The sequence below is a fragment of the Eretmochelys imbricata genome, chromosome 22 (genome assembly GCF_965152235.1).
Source record: "Eretmochelys imbricata isolate rEreImb1 chromosome 22, rEreImb1.hap1, whole genome shotgun sequence".
NCBI classification, from domain to species: Eukaryota; Metazoa; Chordata; order Testudines; family Cheloniidae; genus Eretmochelys; species Eretmochelys imbricata.
This window is the reverse complement of record NC_135593.1, coordinates 10,826,874-10,844,114: the sequence shown is the minus strand read 5'-3', so window position 1 is coordinate 10,844,114 and position 17,241 is coordinate 10,826,874. Positions and strand designations below refer to the sequence as shown.

At 49.6% G+C, this 17,241-nt stretch overlaps 1 protein-coding gene across 1 annotated transcript in view; it reads right to left on the bottom strand.

The window, feature by feature from the left end:
- JAM3 (junctional adhesion molecule 3) overlaps positions 1 to 7,318 on the bottom strand; it is a 41,786-nt gene extending 34,468 nt beyond the window's left edge. Inside the window, exon 1 of the mRNA XM_077839928.1 lies at positions 7,262 to 7,318. Within this exon, the coding sequence (XP_077696054.1) occupies positions 7,262 to 7,310 (49 nt within the window). The 5' untranslated portion in view covers positions 7,311 to 7,318. The remainder of the gene's footprint in view (positions 1 to 7,261) is intronic.
- Between the last annotated feature and the right edge of the window lie 9,923 nt (positions 7,319 to 17,241).

The following is a 17,241-nucleotide window of genomic DNA, read 5'->3' as shown; positions in this document are numbered from 1 at the left end:
GGCTAGGATTTTCCAAGGAGGCTATGGGAATTAGGAACAAAAGTCCCATTAGATTTCAATGGGAGTTAGGTGCCCAACTTTCTCAGGCTCCTTTGAAAATCTCACCCTAGGTGAATAATAGACATTTTAAAATGTGTCATTGCAGATCTACTTGAAATAAGGCTGAATCAACTGTTCTGAACAGTTACCCTTTCACATATACACACCTGAGAGACAACAAATCCCTGAAGGAGCACAGAACTCAGCTTTAAAGCTGGAAGTGTCTTTAAATGGGCCAGCTGTACCTAAATAATTTATGAGGTCTCTCTGTGCCTGGTGATCTTACATTTGTGTTCTAATAATCAGGCATACTGATAGGATAAGGCTAGAGAAAGAGAATTCCCTTCACTCTGCAATCCCTGGGATTTATGAGTTTAAAAAAAAAAACAACCCACGGTGCGACCCTGAACATTATCTGAATGCAATTTAATTTTATCTACCACATCCATTATTGCTTCAAAACCTTTATTTTCTCTTCAACTTGTAACCTGCTGTCTAAAGCACTTTGCAATATCCTGCAGGAAGGAAACTACACAACACAATCATTCTATTTTCGTCACCTATGAAGCAACTTACGCGTCACAAGGTAACTCAGATTAATATTTCAAATTTACGCTGAGGACCTGTAAGTCAAGTCTGACAGTTAGATTTCAGCTGTAGGGAACTGTGTAGACCTTGGTTTGCTCTTATAAAACCTGCACCTATATCTGTTGCTGGCAAAATTCAGGAGATTTTGTTCCAGTCAGTTGTCAAGTTTGGATCTGGACTCCTCCTGTTTCAATCCTAATGAAATTTACCTTGAAGGCCTAACAGCTGTGGGAAAGCAACTTAGACCAGGTGCTTTAGAAGCTGGAAGAGCAACCTCTCCAGAGCTCGCACTCACCACACTGCCAGGCTGTTTCTAAAGATTTCAGGCTCTATTATGCAGCTGTCTTAATGTTTTTGCACTACCAAGCTATGTGCTAGACAGCTGTACTTTATCAGTAGAGCTATACAAAGCTTCCTTACAGCATGAAAATCAAAGGAAGAGACTGCAAAAGAAGAGGATAACAGAACTTCAGCAGACGATTCTCTTGCAGGAAACATCTTTAATACTACCTCCCCCATAGTTTATCTCTGGAGGACGCCTGCTTGACCTCCATTTATCTAAAATGAGAAAGAGAACTTTGTCAGGATCCGACTATCCTAAAGGCCAACACAGCAACAGCTCAGAGAGCTACTAGCTGCCCCATGCCAAATGGACACAGACAAACAATAATCTTTCATTGTTAAGTCACTGGAAAAGAATGCATTGTTCAATAATTGAACTCCAAGACAGCCCTTCTCACTCCAACTAACTGGAGGGGGGAAGCATCATGTGCATATGGGGGTTTAACTAGGTCAAAGGGTGTGAAGGAAACAAAGACCTTGGAGGTTTGCAAAGCCAGACGCCCAATATCCAGTCAGAGAGTCTGGATCGTGTAGTCCAACAGGCATTTCTTGTCCTGTAGAGCGATAGTTAGAACTACAACTAGAGGGCAGGCAAAACACTGCGGGTGAAATTCAGCCACGTATACTGCTTAAATACAATTTAAACCATCAAATGGTGCTTAGGTCCTGGGCAGACTCTGCAAAGGAGTGCCCTTCACCAGATGAAGTGTGCCCATATTGACACGTTACTGATGTTTATGGGTTTGCTTTTGTCTTTGAGCAAAACCCAATACCCACAACAAAGTGCACATGGGGCAGCAAACAGCCTTTATCAACAGGGAAGTAGATGGCAGCGTTTATCTGCCTGTTGACAGAGGAAACAGGCTGGAAACGTAATTACACTCATTAATTTTATATCTTTAATTCATCTGTTTTTATATGCTGCAATTTCAAAACAAGCCTCCAGGCACTAGTAAAACGATGATGCAAAGAAAGCAGTTATTTTATCCTGTCGAGAGGAGGGTTTGCACTAAATGCTCATGTTTTGCACACAGGGAATTAGGCCTCCTGGGATCCTGAACACAGCACATAGTGCTCTCTGGAAATTCTCCCCCTGCCTCGATTCTGCTTTATAAAAAGTTCGCACACTTTCCTGGAATCATCAGGGTTTGATGCAATCAGCTGTGAAGCATTAGCTCTAAATATACAACGGGGAGGCCAGTTCTGTCTCAGTGCACACACCAATCCCGCCACCCCCATTCTAACTGTCAAGAATGCTGAAGCAGAGAACACAACGTGCAAGAGTAAAACTCTCCCCGGCCAACCACCACCATCCCCCCCAAAATAAACCACCTCTCTACCAATCCAAATGAGTTTCAGGGGGAAAAAAGAGCTAGCTATCAGGGCTGACCATTCTACCTTTTGGCGCAAGCAAAGAGAAAGGGCACATTGGCAGGAAATTAAGGAATCCTAGCTACCCACCGACATCTTGTAAAGCAGCTACTGTTCTTGTTTGCTAAACTGGGGCTGCAAAAGAACATTCTGCTCTGTAAACTTGCTTAAGCGATTGCTGCCCATTCAAGCCATATACATGGTTCAAATCCCAAGCACACCAATGGATAACTAAAAAAAAAAAAAGTGATGTTCGGTCCAAGAGACACAAAATTCAACCTCCATAAGGGAAGTAAACTGGTCTGTAAAGACAGCCCAAGTTCACAGCTAGGTCATTATCGCTTAGCAGCTTTCTCTCTTTGCACAAAACACATTTTCCTCCTTCAGCCCACTTGTGCTTAAGGAACAAAATAATCATCAGAAGCATTTAGCGCAAGAGGGAATTTGCTGGTATCACATTCTCTGTCAACAGCTGTAAAGTGGATGTGCATGAAACTTGCAGCCCCTTCTGTTACACTTTGGTGGCAATGCCAACATATTCCTTGCTCAACTGGAAGCACCAAACCCTTCCTAAGATTTTTTTTTCTAACCTGTCATCAAGCATCCACTTTTGGTCCAGCTCAATGAGCTGTTTCTCCTGTTTTTTAATTGCCTGTTGAAAATAGAGCAACACTGCGACTACTTGCAGTCAGAAAATCCGTACATGCAACTCACACCCCAGTTTAGCACTAGAGCTAAAAACACTGCCTTGAAGAAGCCATTTTTGGCACCAACAGTTGACTCTGAGCACTTGTGTGCTTCTGGGACAGGTGGACTGTATATTAAACAAACATCAGGAGACTTTTACCACACAGTTTAAAAATATAAATGATTGTAGAATCAAACATATTAGTGAACCAACAAACTTAACCCAAGTCAAAATAAGTCGAGTCAAATACCAATGGATTACAATAAAGCATCCAGACAGATATTTTCATGCAAGATGGGTCCAAATCCAACCTCTGGGTCCAAATGCCTCAGAATTTTCAGAGAGTTGAGGGGGGTCATTCAAAATCCAAACTTGGATCTGAATTCCAGAAAGCGTTGCTATAAACCATGGAATGTTCAAACTCCAGCGAGAGGCCTGTTTATATTAGCTGTTTGCAGCGTTGTAGTCCCAGGATATGAGCGAGCAGATCTGACGAAGAACACTGTGCAGCTCGAAAGCTTGTCTCTTCCACTAACAGCAGTTGGTCCATTAAGTTATGACCTTACCCACCTTGTCTCTGTATTAGAGAAGTTTATACCAGTGTAGCAAATCTGATGTAGCTGTATTGCACTGATGTAAAATGGGGCTTGCATCGACACAACTTACTCCACTGGTGTAGCTGCATTAGTGCACATTTCGCTAATGTAGACAGGCTCTTGAGATTTTCTACAGTGCCCATAACTGTATTGTTACTGTTTATTCAGATTATGGTAGCACTTCAAGGCCACAATTGAAATCAAGGCCCCTCTGTGCTAAGTGCTACATGTACACAGAGTAAGAGGCAGTCACTGCCCCAAAAAGCTTACAGAGTAAGGCCGAGTCTACACTTAAAAATTAGATCGACTGAGCTACGGTGCTCAGAGCTGTGACAAATTTCATGCCCTGAGCACCAAAGTTAAGTCGACCTAGCCTCCAGTGTAGATGCGGCTAGGTCTACAAAGGAATTCTTCTGGCAACCTAGCTACTGCCTCTCGGAAAGGTGGATTAACTACATCCAAGGAAAAACCCTTTCCGTTGACGTACGAAACGGCTACACTACGGCACGCCAGGGCACAGCTGCCGTTCCGTAGCTGTGCCACTGTGGTGTGGACATCATCTAAACCTGGCTGCGAGTACCCAAATGCTCCAAACCTGAGTTTTGCAGCCTGAGTCCTCGGAATGTTTGTAGAAGGGCATTTTAGCAACCAGCTAGGTGTCCAAGCCACTGCCAATTACTGGGGTGGACTATCAATTATTCTGGTTGTTGCATTTACCAGGCCTTTGCAGAAGCTTAGCAAGCAGGGGGCGGCACTTTAGTACCACAAGAAATGGGCTTGACACGACAGCCGCCCTGATATGCTGGGGTAAGCATCTGTGAAAAACAGGAAGTCTGGATATATTTCTGAACTGCTGTTCTAGGGAAATATAACTCCCAGACTGACTGCTTGCTTGCTTAACAATTATTTTTTTTAATAATATATTTTTGTAACACCTGCTTTCTGCCGACTGACTGATTCTGTTTGGTCAGCCTGTAACATTTTCTTGATTGACATGTCTCATAACTGTTCAGGTATCAGAGGGGAACTGTGGGTTTGGGTCAAGCAGATCGCCTCGTGGACTCATCAAGACCTCCAGCCACAGACAAAAGGTTTGCGACCAGAAACCGCAGGTTGAGTCCCCTGAATACTGCTCCCAAACTCCTGAGGGGTAAGTATCTGCTTAGGGTGCTCTATAACCTATGCGTTTGTATGCGCTTGAGACTAAACGAAGCAGTGACTTTGAGTTAAGGTATTCCAATGGGAATACTGAAGACCAAAAAGCGTCTGGCTTTAAAGTGAAAACACATTGTTTAGGTTTGTTTGTGTCAGCCATACAGCCGACGGAAGCGCTGCATCTCCCTTGGTTTGTCCTGATACCACCTCGCACAGATTAAAGTTACCAAGAGCTTTGGGCTCAGGGGAACCTTGGGTAACATATTGACAAGTTTTAAGAGTAGAATTAGATGGGGTGAGATCAGAGTTACCCAGGAAAGAATTTTCTGTAGTATCTGGCTGATGAATCTTGCCCATATGCTCAGGGTTTAGCTGATCGCCATATTTGGGGTCGGGAAGGAATTTTCCTCCAGTGCAGATTAGAAGAGGCCCTGGAGGTTTTTCGCCTTCCTCTGTAGCATGGGGCACGGGTCACTTGCTGGAGGATTCTCTGCTCCTTGAAGTCTTTAAACTACGATTTGAGGACTTCAATAGCACAGATATAGGTGTGAGGTTTTTTTTGTAGGAGTGGTGGGTGACATTCTGTGGCCTGCATTGTGCAGGAGATCAAAGTAGATGGTCCCTTCTGACCTAAATATCTATGAATCTATGAATTTTCCATCTAAATCTCCTCTTCTGTTACGTTTTCAAATACTCAACTGGCATCAAACATGTCCTGAAAGTCTCAGAATCAGCTGTCCCCCTTTCTCTGGGGGCATCAAGGCCACAGCCATGCCACGACTTAAGCACTTCCTTAACTTTATGCCTCGTGAGGAAGTCCGTTGACTTGGACAGGGCTGCAGGCAGCACATAAAGTTAAGCGTGTGTATGCGTACGTCTGTTCGGGCTCAGGGCCGATGTGATAGTACCGTAGTAAGCATTCCGCACCCACCCACGTCCACAAATACTGATTTCTCCTTCAGTGTGCTGTCTGCAGAGAGCAGCGGGGCAGTGGGGTGGGGTGTGGGGAAGGGCAAGGCACACTGGCTGCCACCCCACCCTGTCCTGCCTTTATTCATAGCCAGACAAGTGAGCCCAAACTCATTCCTGAACTGCATTAGCAAATGTTTCTGAAATCAAAGCTGCCAACATTCATGTGGGGCCCCTTAAACAATAGGGGCCTGTGCCCTGGATTGAATAGGCTCTACTGTCCTGCCTGCCTGCCTGCCGAGGCTGTGCATTCCTGACACCCTCTGGGGTGAGGGCCAACTGAGATATCGATATTCTTAAAACCATCTTGATTCCAAGGCCACAGACACCGACACTCCCCATTGCCCTGCCCCAGTCCCGGCAGGCTGGGGCATCTCTCAACCCAGCCCTCCTGAACAGCAAACCCTGAGGGTGCCTGCAAGCCACGCCCTGGCCCCCAAGCCGGAGTGGCATATACTGTGGTGGGGAGTCCCTGGCCCTTCTGAGCCTAGAAAGGGGGTGCACAGGGAGCGCTACACACAGGCAGCCTCTGGAGAGAGCGCTCTGCCCCAGGGGGCTGCTCAATTGGCTCCCAGCCCAGCCAGGAACCTGAGCCCAGAGTAGCCGGGATGTTCCTCCCGCTCTCCAGGCTGGACCCGCTGCCTGAGGACCCCTCCCCTGCTACCCCATGCTCTGGGGGGCAGCTGGTCCCCCCCCCTGCAACCCAGTGCACATGGGCACAGCAAACCCCACCCCACTTCCCTGCCCTCCTTGTGCACCGGGGCGCAGCAGGTCCCCCCTTCTCTGCAATCTGTGCGGCAGGTCCCCTTTCCTGTTAGCCTGTGCATGGTGAGTCTCCCCCTTCCCTGCCCTCCGCATGCACCGGGGCGCAGGGGTCCCTCCTACCCTGCTACCCGTGGGGCAGGTCCCCCTTCCCTGTTAGCCAGAGGACCTGGGTGCGGTGAGTCTCCCCCTTCCCTGCCCTCCGCATGCACCGGGGCACGGGGGGTCCCCCCTCCCCTGCTACCCCATGCAGCGGGGGGCAGCCAATCCCCCCTTCCCTGCCCTCCACATGCACCGGGGCACGGGGGGTCCCCCCTCCTCTGCTACCCCGTGCAGCGGGGGGCAGCCAATCCCCCCTTCCCTGCCCTCCGCATGCACCGGGGCGCGGCAGGTCCCCCCTCCTCTGCTACCCCGTGCAGCGGGGGGCAGCCAATCCCCCCTTCCCTGCCCTCCGCATGCACCGGGGCACGGGGGGTCCCCCCTCCCCTGCTACCCCATGCAGCGGGGGGCAGCCAATCCCCCCTTCCCTGCCCTCCGCATGCACCGGGGCACGGGGGGTCCCCCCTCCCCTGCTACCCCGTGCAGCGGGGGGCAGCCAATCCCCCCTTCCCTGCCCTCCGCATGCACCGGGGCACGGGGGGTCCCCCCTCCTCTGCTCCCCCGTCCAGCGGCGCGCGGCCGCTCCCCCAGCCCGGGGCATGAGCATCTCCCAGACTCGGCGCCTCTCTGCCTCGCCCCGGCCGGGACTCACCGAGCACCGGCAGCAGCAGCAGCAGCCGCGCCCGCCGCCCGAGCGCCATGATGGGATGTGCCGAGCCCCTGCTGGCTGCCGGGGCCGGAGGCTGCGCACTCCCGGTCTGGACGGGTCCCAGCGCAGGAGGCGGGGATGGGGGGGAGGATGCTGCTCAGGCCTCGGCTGCCAGGGCAACAGTATCTAGGAGACACGGGATGCCGGAGCTTCGTTGTCAGGGCAACAGTATCCATGACACGAGTGGGTTGGAGCCTGGGTAGCCGGGGAACTCCATCTAGCTTACAAGAGAGGCTGTAACTTGCTTACCATGGTAACAAAATAATAAAACATGAGACCATAACAGCCATACCGCTCAGACCAAGGGTCTGTCTAGCCCCGTGTCCGTCTAGTCCAGTGTCCTGTCCTCTGACAGTGGCCACGGCAAGGTGCCCTAGAGGGAATGAACGGACCAGGTCATCAGCAAGTGAGCCCTCCCCTGTTGCCAGGGGTGAAAGTAACTTACCGGACTTACTGGTACAGGGGAGTCCTGAGCAGAGGACGTGGCCTCAACCGGGAGAGGCGGGGCCTTTAAATACCCGGGCCCTTAAAATCAAGATTAAAAGGCCCCGGGGGCTCTGGCTGCGGTACCAGTGGCTGGGAGCCCCGGGCCCTTTAAATCACCCCCGGAGCTACCAGCTGCAGAGGCGGCTGGGAGCCCCGGGGCTCAGGGGCAATTTAAAGGGCCCAGGGCTCCGGCCGCCGCTACCACGGCAGAGCTCTGGGCCCTTTAAATCGCTGATGGAGCCCCAGGGGCTCCCAGCTGCCGTGGCTATCCCGGGGCTCGGGCAGAAATTTAAAGGGCCTGGGCCCCCACTGGGGCGCAGGGCCATCGGTGATGGAGTGGTGGAGTGAACAGTGGCACAATGAACAACAGCGGCCAGAGCGAGTGGCCGGAGTAAGTGGCAAACAGCTGGAGGAACCAGTAAAGTGCCTTTTCCCCTGCCCCTCAATCTCCCAGCATGGCCAGTTAAATCACGCCAAAGCACCTCTGAACTGGTGACCAAGGACAAGAACTGTGAGTTGGGTGTGGTGGAGGAAGAAGAGAGGGGTATGTTAAAGGAACATTTGTTTGTTGGATTATTTTCGTGACTTTGCTCCAGAACGTTAGATTTGTGACTGGGAAAGGCATATAAATATGTTTCCTAGTAGGCCAAGAGGTTTAAAATGCATCTTTTGCCAAGGATATTATCTCACATCCTATCTCGAGAGGTCGTTACCTTGGGGAGTTCCTGTACTAAACATTTTTATTATTATAATTAATTTTTACATAAGAACGACCATACGCTCAGACCAGTGGTCCATCTAGTCCAGTGACGTGTCTTCTGACAGTGGCCAATGCCAGGTGCCCCAGAGGGAATGAACAGAACAAGTAATCATCAAGTGATCCATCCCCTGTGGTCCACTCCCAGCTTCTGGTAAACAGAGGCTAGGGACACTCAGAGCATGGTGTTGCATCCCTGCCCATCCTGGCTAATAGTCATTGATGGACCTCTCCTCCATGAACTTATCTAGTTCTTTTTTGAACCCTGCTATAGTCTTGGCTTCACAGCATCCCTTGGGAAAAAGTTCCGCAGGTTGACTGTGCATTGTGTGAAGAAGTACTTCCTTTTGTTTGTTTTAAACTTGCTTCCTATTAATTTCATAGGGTGATCCCTGGTTCTTGTGTTAAGGGAAGGGGTAAATAACATTTCCTTATTAATTTTCGCCACATCAGTCAAGACTTAATCGACTGCTGTCATATCCCTCTTAGTCATCTCTTTTCCAAGCTGAAAAGTCCCAGTCTTCTTCATCTCTCCTCAGATGGAATCTGTTCCGTACCCTTAATCATTTTAGTTTCCCTTCTCTGTACCTTTTCCAATTTTACTATATCTTTTTTGAGATTGTGCCACCAGAACTGCATGCAGTATTCAAGATGTGGCCATATCATGGATTTGTATAGTAAAAGAGGAGGAGCTTGGTTTGCCATACCAAACAGCAAAACCTATACCAACAACCTACATGAAAAGGCTGCAACGCACCTTGCCTCTAGATTGCATGGACATGCAGAAAGTCTTACAAGCCAGTGACTGTCAAAGCCAATTTTAGAAGTACATAATGAGGCTGTTAAGAATGCTGGAAACACAACACAGTATATGCAAACAAACATGTCTGTCTCATCATACTTTCTATTTAAGCAAGAGATACCATACTCTACAAACTGGAGGCCAATGTTAAGGGCATTTTCTCTTGTAAATCCTGAAGTTGGACACTGGTTCCAAACAAGACAGGCAAAGAAATGCTCCCTATCTTTCTGCAAAGTATCAGAGGGGTAGCCATGTTAGTGTGTATCCACAAAAACAACGAGAAGTCTGGTGGCACCTTAAAGACTAACAGATGCATTTGGGCATAAGCTTTCATGGGTAAAAAAGCCCACTTCTTCAGATGCATGGAGTGAAAATTACAGATACAGGCATAAATATACTGTCACATGAAGAGAAGGGAGTTACCTTACAAGTGGAGAACCAGTGTTGATGGCCAATTTAGTCAGGGTGGATGTGGGCCACTCCCAATAATTGATGAGGAGCTGTCAATACCAAGTGAGGGAAAATTGCTTTTGTAGTGAGCCAGCCACTCCCAGTCCCTATTCAAGCCAAAATTAATGGTGTGAAGTTTGCAAATGAATTGTAGCTCTGCAGTTTCTCTTTGAAGTCTGTTTTTGAAGTTTTTTCGTTGAAGGATGGCTACTTTTAAATCTGTATTAGAATGTTCAGGGAGATTGAAGTGTTCTCCTACCGGCTTTTGTATGTTACCGTTCCTGATGCCTGATTTGTGTCCATTTATCCTTTTACGTAGAGACTGTCCGATTTGGCCAATGTACATGGCAAAAGGGCATTGCTGGCACATGACGGCATATATCACATTAGTAGATGTGCAGGTGAATGAGTCCCTGATGGTGTGGCTGATGTGGCTGGGTCCTCTGATGTTGTCGCTAGAGTAGATATGGGGACAGAGATGGCAACGGGGTTTGCTACAGGGATTGGTTCCTGGGTTCGTGTTTCTGCGGTGTGGTGAGTAGTTGTTGGTGAGTACTTGCTTCAGGTTGGGGGGCTGTCCGTAAGCGAGGACTGGCCTGTCTCCCAAGGTCTGTGAGAGTGAGGGATCGTTTTTCAGGATAGGTTGTAGATCGTTGATGATGCGCTGGAGAGGTTTTAGCTGGGGGCTGTACGTGATGGTCAGTGGTGTCCTGTTATTTTCCTTGTTGGGCCTGTCCTGTAGTAGGTGACTTCTGGGTACCCGTCTCGCTCTGTCAATCTGTTTCCTCACTTCCCCAGGTGGATATTGTAGTTGTAAGAATGCTTGATAAAGATCTTGTAGGTGTTTGTCTCTGTTTGAGGGGTTGGAGCAAATGCGGTTGTATCTTAGGGCTTGGCTATAGACAGTGGATCATGTGATGTGTCCTGGGTGGAAACTGGAGGCATGTAGGTAAGTATAGTGGTCAGTAGGTTTCCACTATAGGGTGGTGTTTATCTGACCATCACTTATTTGTGCTGTAGTGTCCAGGAAGTGGATCTCTTGTGTGGACTGGTCCAGGCTGAGGTTGATGGTGGGATGGAAATTGTTGAAATCCAGGTGGAATTCTTCAAGGGCCTCCTTCCTGTGTGTCCATATGATGAAGATCTCATCAATGTCTTTGAAAGTCTGGTCTCTACTTCCCGTGATGTAAAGTCTTGTTCCAGGTCCCCTGCATAGTCAACCCTGAGTAGAGGATGAAGGCACTCTGGATGCTGTGCGTCGTTCTGAGCTACATGGTCAAACACTCCCTTGAAGTACAATAGTCGTCTCTCGGACGGGATTGCACAGTAGGGTGAGGGCTGGTGAGGTTGTGTGTCATAGCCTTCAGGTGATTTGAACAGTGGGTTCCCCCTCCCATGCTCCCCTGTGCAGCAGGGCATGGCCGCTCCCCCGCACCAGGGCATTATAGTCTCCCAGACTCAGCATTTCTCTGCCTCTCCCTGGCTGGAACTCACCGAGCATCGGCAGCAGCAGTGCCCACCGCCTGAGTGCCATGATGGGATGTGCAGAGACCCTGGCTCCCAGGGCCGGAGATTTCACATTCCCGATCTGGACGGGTCCCAGCACGGGGGGCGGGAAGAGGCTTCAGGAGGAAGGAGGGAAGGATGCTGCTCAGGCCTTGACTACCAGGGCAACAGTATCTAGGAGACACGGGATGCCGGAGCTTTGTTGTCAGGGCAACAGTATCCATGACACAAGTGGGTTAGAGCCTAGGTATCTGGGGAACTCCATCTAGGTTATAAGAGATACTGTAACTTGCTTACCATGGTAACAAAATAATAGAACATAAGACCATAACAGCCATACTGGTCAGACCGAAGGTCTGTCTAGTCCAGTGTCCTGTCCTCTGACAATGGCCAGTGCCAGGTGATTCAGAGGGAATGAACAGAACAGGTAGTTCCAGGTGCTTCAGAGGGATTGACCACACCAGGTAATCATCAAGTTATGCGTCCCCTGTTGGCCACTCCCAGCTTCTGGCAAACAGAGGCTAGGGACACCATCCCTGCCCATCCTGGCTAATAGCCATTGATGGACCTACCTTCCTTAAATTTAGTTCTTTTTTTAAACCTGTTAGAGTCTTGGCCTTCAAAGCATCCTCTGGCAAGGAAAGATAGGCTCCCAAAAGGTTCCCCAAGTCTTAATAAATCTAAACCCCTCCTCCGTACACCATTGTCTCATCCACGCTTTGAGACCCTGCAGTTCTGCCTGTCTAACTGGCCCTGCATGTGGAACTGGGAGCATTTCAGAGAATGCTACCATGGGGGTCGTGGACTTCAGTCTCTTACCTAGCAGCCTAAATTTGGCCTCCAGGACCTCTCTCCTACCCTTCCCTAGGTCATTGGTACCTACATGTACTACGGCCACTGGCTCCTCCCCCTCACTACACATACGTCTGTCTAGATGACTCGAGAGATCCTCAACTTTCGCAGTGCTGAGACCTGCTGTGGGACAGTGTTTCTGTGGAAGAGACTGCCCAGCCTTGCACGAGTAGTGAGGCTTCCCCACGGAGAGCTGAAATCACTGAGAGCTGGGTGGAACCTCAAGAAGGGCCAGCCTTCGGGAAAATGGCACCCTGGGCAAACTTGTATTTTGGCACCCCTGGACCCGTGGGCACAGTGCTCTTGCTCCTGTGGGTGCCCCCCATTCTCCCTGGCCCCTGTGGGCTCCCCACTCTCCCACTGCCCCAACCCCTACACTGTTCCCCTTTATCCCGACCCCTGCACTCTCCTCCTGTGCTCCTAACCCCTGCATCTCCCTCCTGAACCCCAAAGTCCTGTTCCCCTCTTGCACCCCAAGTCCCTGCACTGTACCCCCTTCACCCCGAACCCTTGAACCCCCCTCCTGCACCCACATATGGAAACTCACCTGGATGCATGGAGCAGCTGGCATTAATGCTCACTCCATCCCTCAAATGCTGCTGCTCCACAGACCCTTAGGGGAGGGCAGGTACAGGGATAAATCTGGGCACACACACCCCACACACACAGCGCTCCCCTGCCAGCCGGGAGCAGTTTCTGACTCTACACTGGAGGAGCTTGGTTTACCAGACCATTCAGCAAAACCAATACCGACAACCTACATGAAAGAATTGCAAAACACCATCCCTCTGGATTGCATGGACATGCAGAAAGCCTTATAAGCCAGTGACTGTCAAAGCCAATTTTAGAAGGACATAATGAGGCTGTTATGAGTGCTGGAGACACAACACGGTGTATGCAAACAAATGTGGCTGTCGCATCATACATTCTATTTAAGCAAGAGATATCACACTCTACAAACTGGAGGCCAAAGTTAAGTGAATTTTCTATTGCCAATCCTGAAGTTGGACACTGGTTCCGAACAAAACAGGCTAATGCTCCCTATCTTTCTACAAGAAACTCAGCTGACTGGTTAGAAGCATGTGATACAACAGTGAAAGACTCAACAGTTGAAAAAGTGAAGAACTCTCTCACCACATTCAAAAAATGAGCATACATGGCTGAGGAATACACCAATGCAGATGGGCATGCAGTATTAAGTCATTGTGAAAGTTATCTTGATGTCAGGGGTAGGCCAATAGATTCATTTCTAGATGGTCAGGTTATAAAAGACACATCGGCTGCATCTGTGACAACACACATCTTAGAAGAGTTGAATGCTTGTAAATTGAACCCCAAAGAAAGGGCTGCTTGTGACTCGACTCTGTCCCCCAGACCGCACCACTCTGTGAGAGATGGCGGCTGTAGTGACTTGACTGTGTCCCCACATCAGTGCCACCCTGTGATGGACGGCGGCTGCAGTGACTTGAGTGTGTATCCCTAACCGTGCCTCCCTGCGAGGGAGGGCGGCTGCAGTGATTTAACTGTGTACTCCAGACAGACCCTCCCTACGAGGGAGGGCGGCCGAAGTGAGTTGACTATGTACCGGGGCCCACACCACCCTGCAAGGGAGGGTGGCTGCAGTGACTTTAACATGTCCTCCAGACTGCGTCTCCCTGCGAGGGAGGTTGGCTGCAGTGCCTTGACTGTGTACCCTGGACAGACCCTCCCTACGAGGGAGGGCAGCCGCAGTGATTTGACTGTTTCCACTGGACCATGCCGCCCTGGATAAGAAGCTGGCTGTAGTGACGAGAGTCTGTGTCCCGGGCCGCAGGACCCTGCAACAAGGGGGGAACAGTGACTTGACTCTCTTCCCGAGGCCGCATCACCCTGTGAGGCAGGGTGACCACAGTCACTTGAAAGTATACCAGGGATCGAGCCTCCCTGCGAGTGAGGCCGGACACAGTGACTGGACTATGGACCAAGGAGCATGCCACCCTGCGAGGGAGGGCAGCCGCAGTGAGTTGACTATGTACTCAGGACCACATCCCCCAGCGAGGGAGGACGGCCGCAGTGACTGGACTTTGTGACCCAGGTCGTGCCATCGTGCGAGGGAGGGCGGCCACAATGTCTTGACTGTGTACCCTAGACCACAGTTCCCTGCCAGGGACGGGGGCCGCAGTGACTGGACTCTGTGATCCTAGATAAATTGTCCCAGTCTTTTTAATCTCCCCTCAGATGGAAGCTGTTCCAGACCCTAATCATTTTAGTTGCCCTTCTCTGTACCTTTTCCAATTTCAATACATCTTCTTTGAGATGCGGTGACCAGAACTGCATGCAGTATTCAAGATGTGGGTGTAACATGGATTAATATAGTAAAAGAGGAGGAGCTTGGTTTGCCAGAGAAATCAGCAAAACCAATACTGACAACCTACATGAAAAGGCTGCAAAACACCATTCTTCTGGATTGCATGGAGATGCAGGAAGCCTTATAAGCCAGTGACTGCCAAAGCCAATTTTAGAAGTACTTAATGAGGCTGTTAAGAATACTGGAGACACACAGAATATGCAAATAAACATGGCTGTCGCATCATACATTCTATTTAAGCAAGAGATACTGCACCTACAAACTGGAGGCCAGTGTTAAGTGCATTGTCACTTGTAAGTCCTAAAGTTGGACACTGGTTCCGAACGAGACAGGCAAATGCTCACTATCTTTATGCAAGAAACTGAACTGACTGGTTAGAAGCATGTGGTGCAACAGTGAAGGACTCAGGAGTTGAAAAAACAAATAACTATCTCACCCCACATTCAAAAAATGAGCACACGTGGCTGAGGAATACACCGATGCAGATGGGCATGCAGTATTAAGTCACTGTGAAAGTTATCTTGATGTCAGGGGTAGGCCAATAGATTAATTTCTAGATGGTCATTTCTAGATGGTCTAGAAGACACATCGGCTGCATCAGTGACAACACACATCTCAGAAGAGTTAAATGCCTGTAAATTGAACCCCAAAGAAAGGGCTGCTTGTGACTCGACTCTGTCCCCCAGACCGCACCACTCTGCGAGGGATGGCGGCTGTAGTGACTTGACTGTTTCCCCCAATCAGTGCCACCCTGCGAGGGAGGGCTGCTGCTGTGACTGGACTCTGTGACCTGGGACGCGCCACCCTACGAGAGAGGCTGGCCACAGTGACTGGACTCTGTGACGTGGGCCATGCCAGCCTTCGAAGGAGGGCAGCCGCAGTGACTTAAGTATGTACCCCAGACCACACCACCCTGTGAGGGAGGGTGGCCACAGTGACTTGACTGTTTACCCCGGACCATGCCACCCTGCAACGGATTTCGGCCGCAGTGACTGGACTTTGTGACCCAGGACATGCCACCCTGAGAGGGAGGGCGGCCGCAGTGACTTGACCGTGCCACCCTGAGAGGGAGGGCGGTCACAGTGACTTGACAATGTGACACCAGAGCATGCCACTCTGCAAGGGAGTGTGGCTGCAGTGAGTTGACTGTGTACGCTGGACCACACCACCATGCGAAGTAGGATGGCCTCAGTGATTTGACTCTGTCACCCGGGCCAGACTGCCCTGTGAGGGAGGGCGACTGTAGTGACTTGACTGTGTCCCCTGGGCTGCACCACCCTGCAAGGGAGGGTGGTCACAGTGACTTGACTGTGTCCCCTGGACTACGCTGCACTGCGAGACTGGATGGCCTCAATGACTTGACTGTGTACCCCGGAGCGCGCTACACTGCAAGGGAGTGCAGCCGCAGTGACTTGACTGTGTACCCCTGGCTTGCGGCTCTGTGAGAGAGGCTGGCCACAGTGTCTGGACCCAGTTCCCTGGGCCATGCTGCCCTGAGAGGGGGGTGGCTGCAGTGAGTTGACTGTGTCCCCCGTGCCACGCTGCCCTGAGAGGGAGGGTTGCCTCAGTGAGTTGACTGTTTTCCCTGGGCTGCTCCGCCCCGGGAGTGAGGGCAGCTGCAGTGACTTAAATGTGTCCCCTGGACTGCGCTACTCTGCAATGGAGGGTGGCTGCAGTGACTTGACTCTGTCTCCCGGGCTACTCCTCCCTAAGGTTAAGGGTTGTCAGGTAAACCCAGCCATGGGGCTATAACGCCCCTTCCCCACCCCAGAGGAGAACAGGTTGTACTTGCGACACTGTCCAATAGACAGGTTTCAAGAAAGGTGTAAAGGGTTAGGGTCTTAGCTGGAGTCTTTGTTTCAATTCCCTGCTCTGAAACATGCTTTCTGTGTGACCATGGGCAAATCACTTCACCTCTCTGGGCCCCGTGTGCCAATGATTAAAATGGTGATTGTAGCCACTGCTTACCTCAGCGGGCTTGTTGTCAGGATCAATACATTAAAGACTGTGAGGTGTTCAGATACTATCATTTTGAGTACCTGTCTATAAAGATAAATAGGCTTTTAAAGATCCACATGAGAGTTGGTTGGGTTTTTTCTGCATGAAAAATGTCAATGAAAACATTTATTTTTCATTTTCATGAAAATTCTTCTTTTAACATGTTCAGGATTTGATCAAATCAAAATCTTGAGAAACAAAAAAAAATATTTTCATCTGTAGCTGAATTTTTCAGTTTTCAGTTGCAACAATTTTTTTCTGTTTTCAGTCTTTTGACAAAAACCCAAACCTTTTCAATGAAAATTCTTTGTTGTGGAAATTCCCATTTGATTTAAGAGCATGTTCTGTTTCTTGAAGAAATGTTTTGACGTAAAATTTTCAACCTAGTCAAAACTAACTCCTTAAATTCTATCCGTAAAGCAACAGGCAGCCACTAAAGATCCCAGAGCACTGTTGGAATGTCTTCAGGTTAGAGGGTCTGTTCAACAGACATGCTGCATCAGCCTGTTTCTGCGAGGACACAAAGCTCAGTTTATTAATTTTAAAAAAGAAAGTTCCTTGAAAAGTGATTCTGTGCAAGAGCATCACAAGCTTCCATGTCGATCCTCTTTCAGTGACCCCAGAACCAATCTCCTCAGTTCACAAGTAGAAAGATCTTTATTTTTCCTGACTGCCAGCCCTGCAAACTCACTGTGGGTTCTGAGAGTCAAGCTGGGTTGATTTTA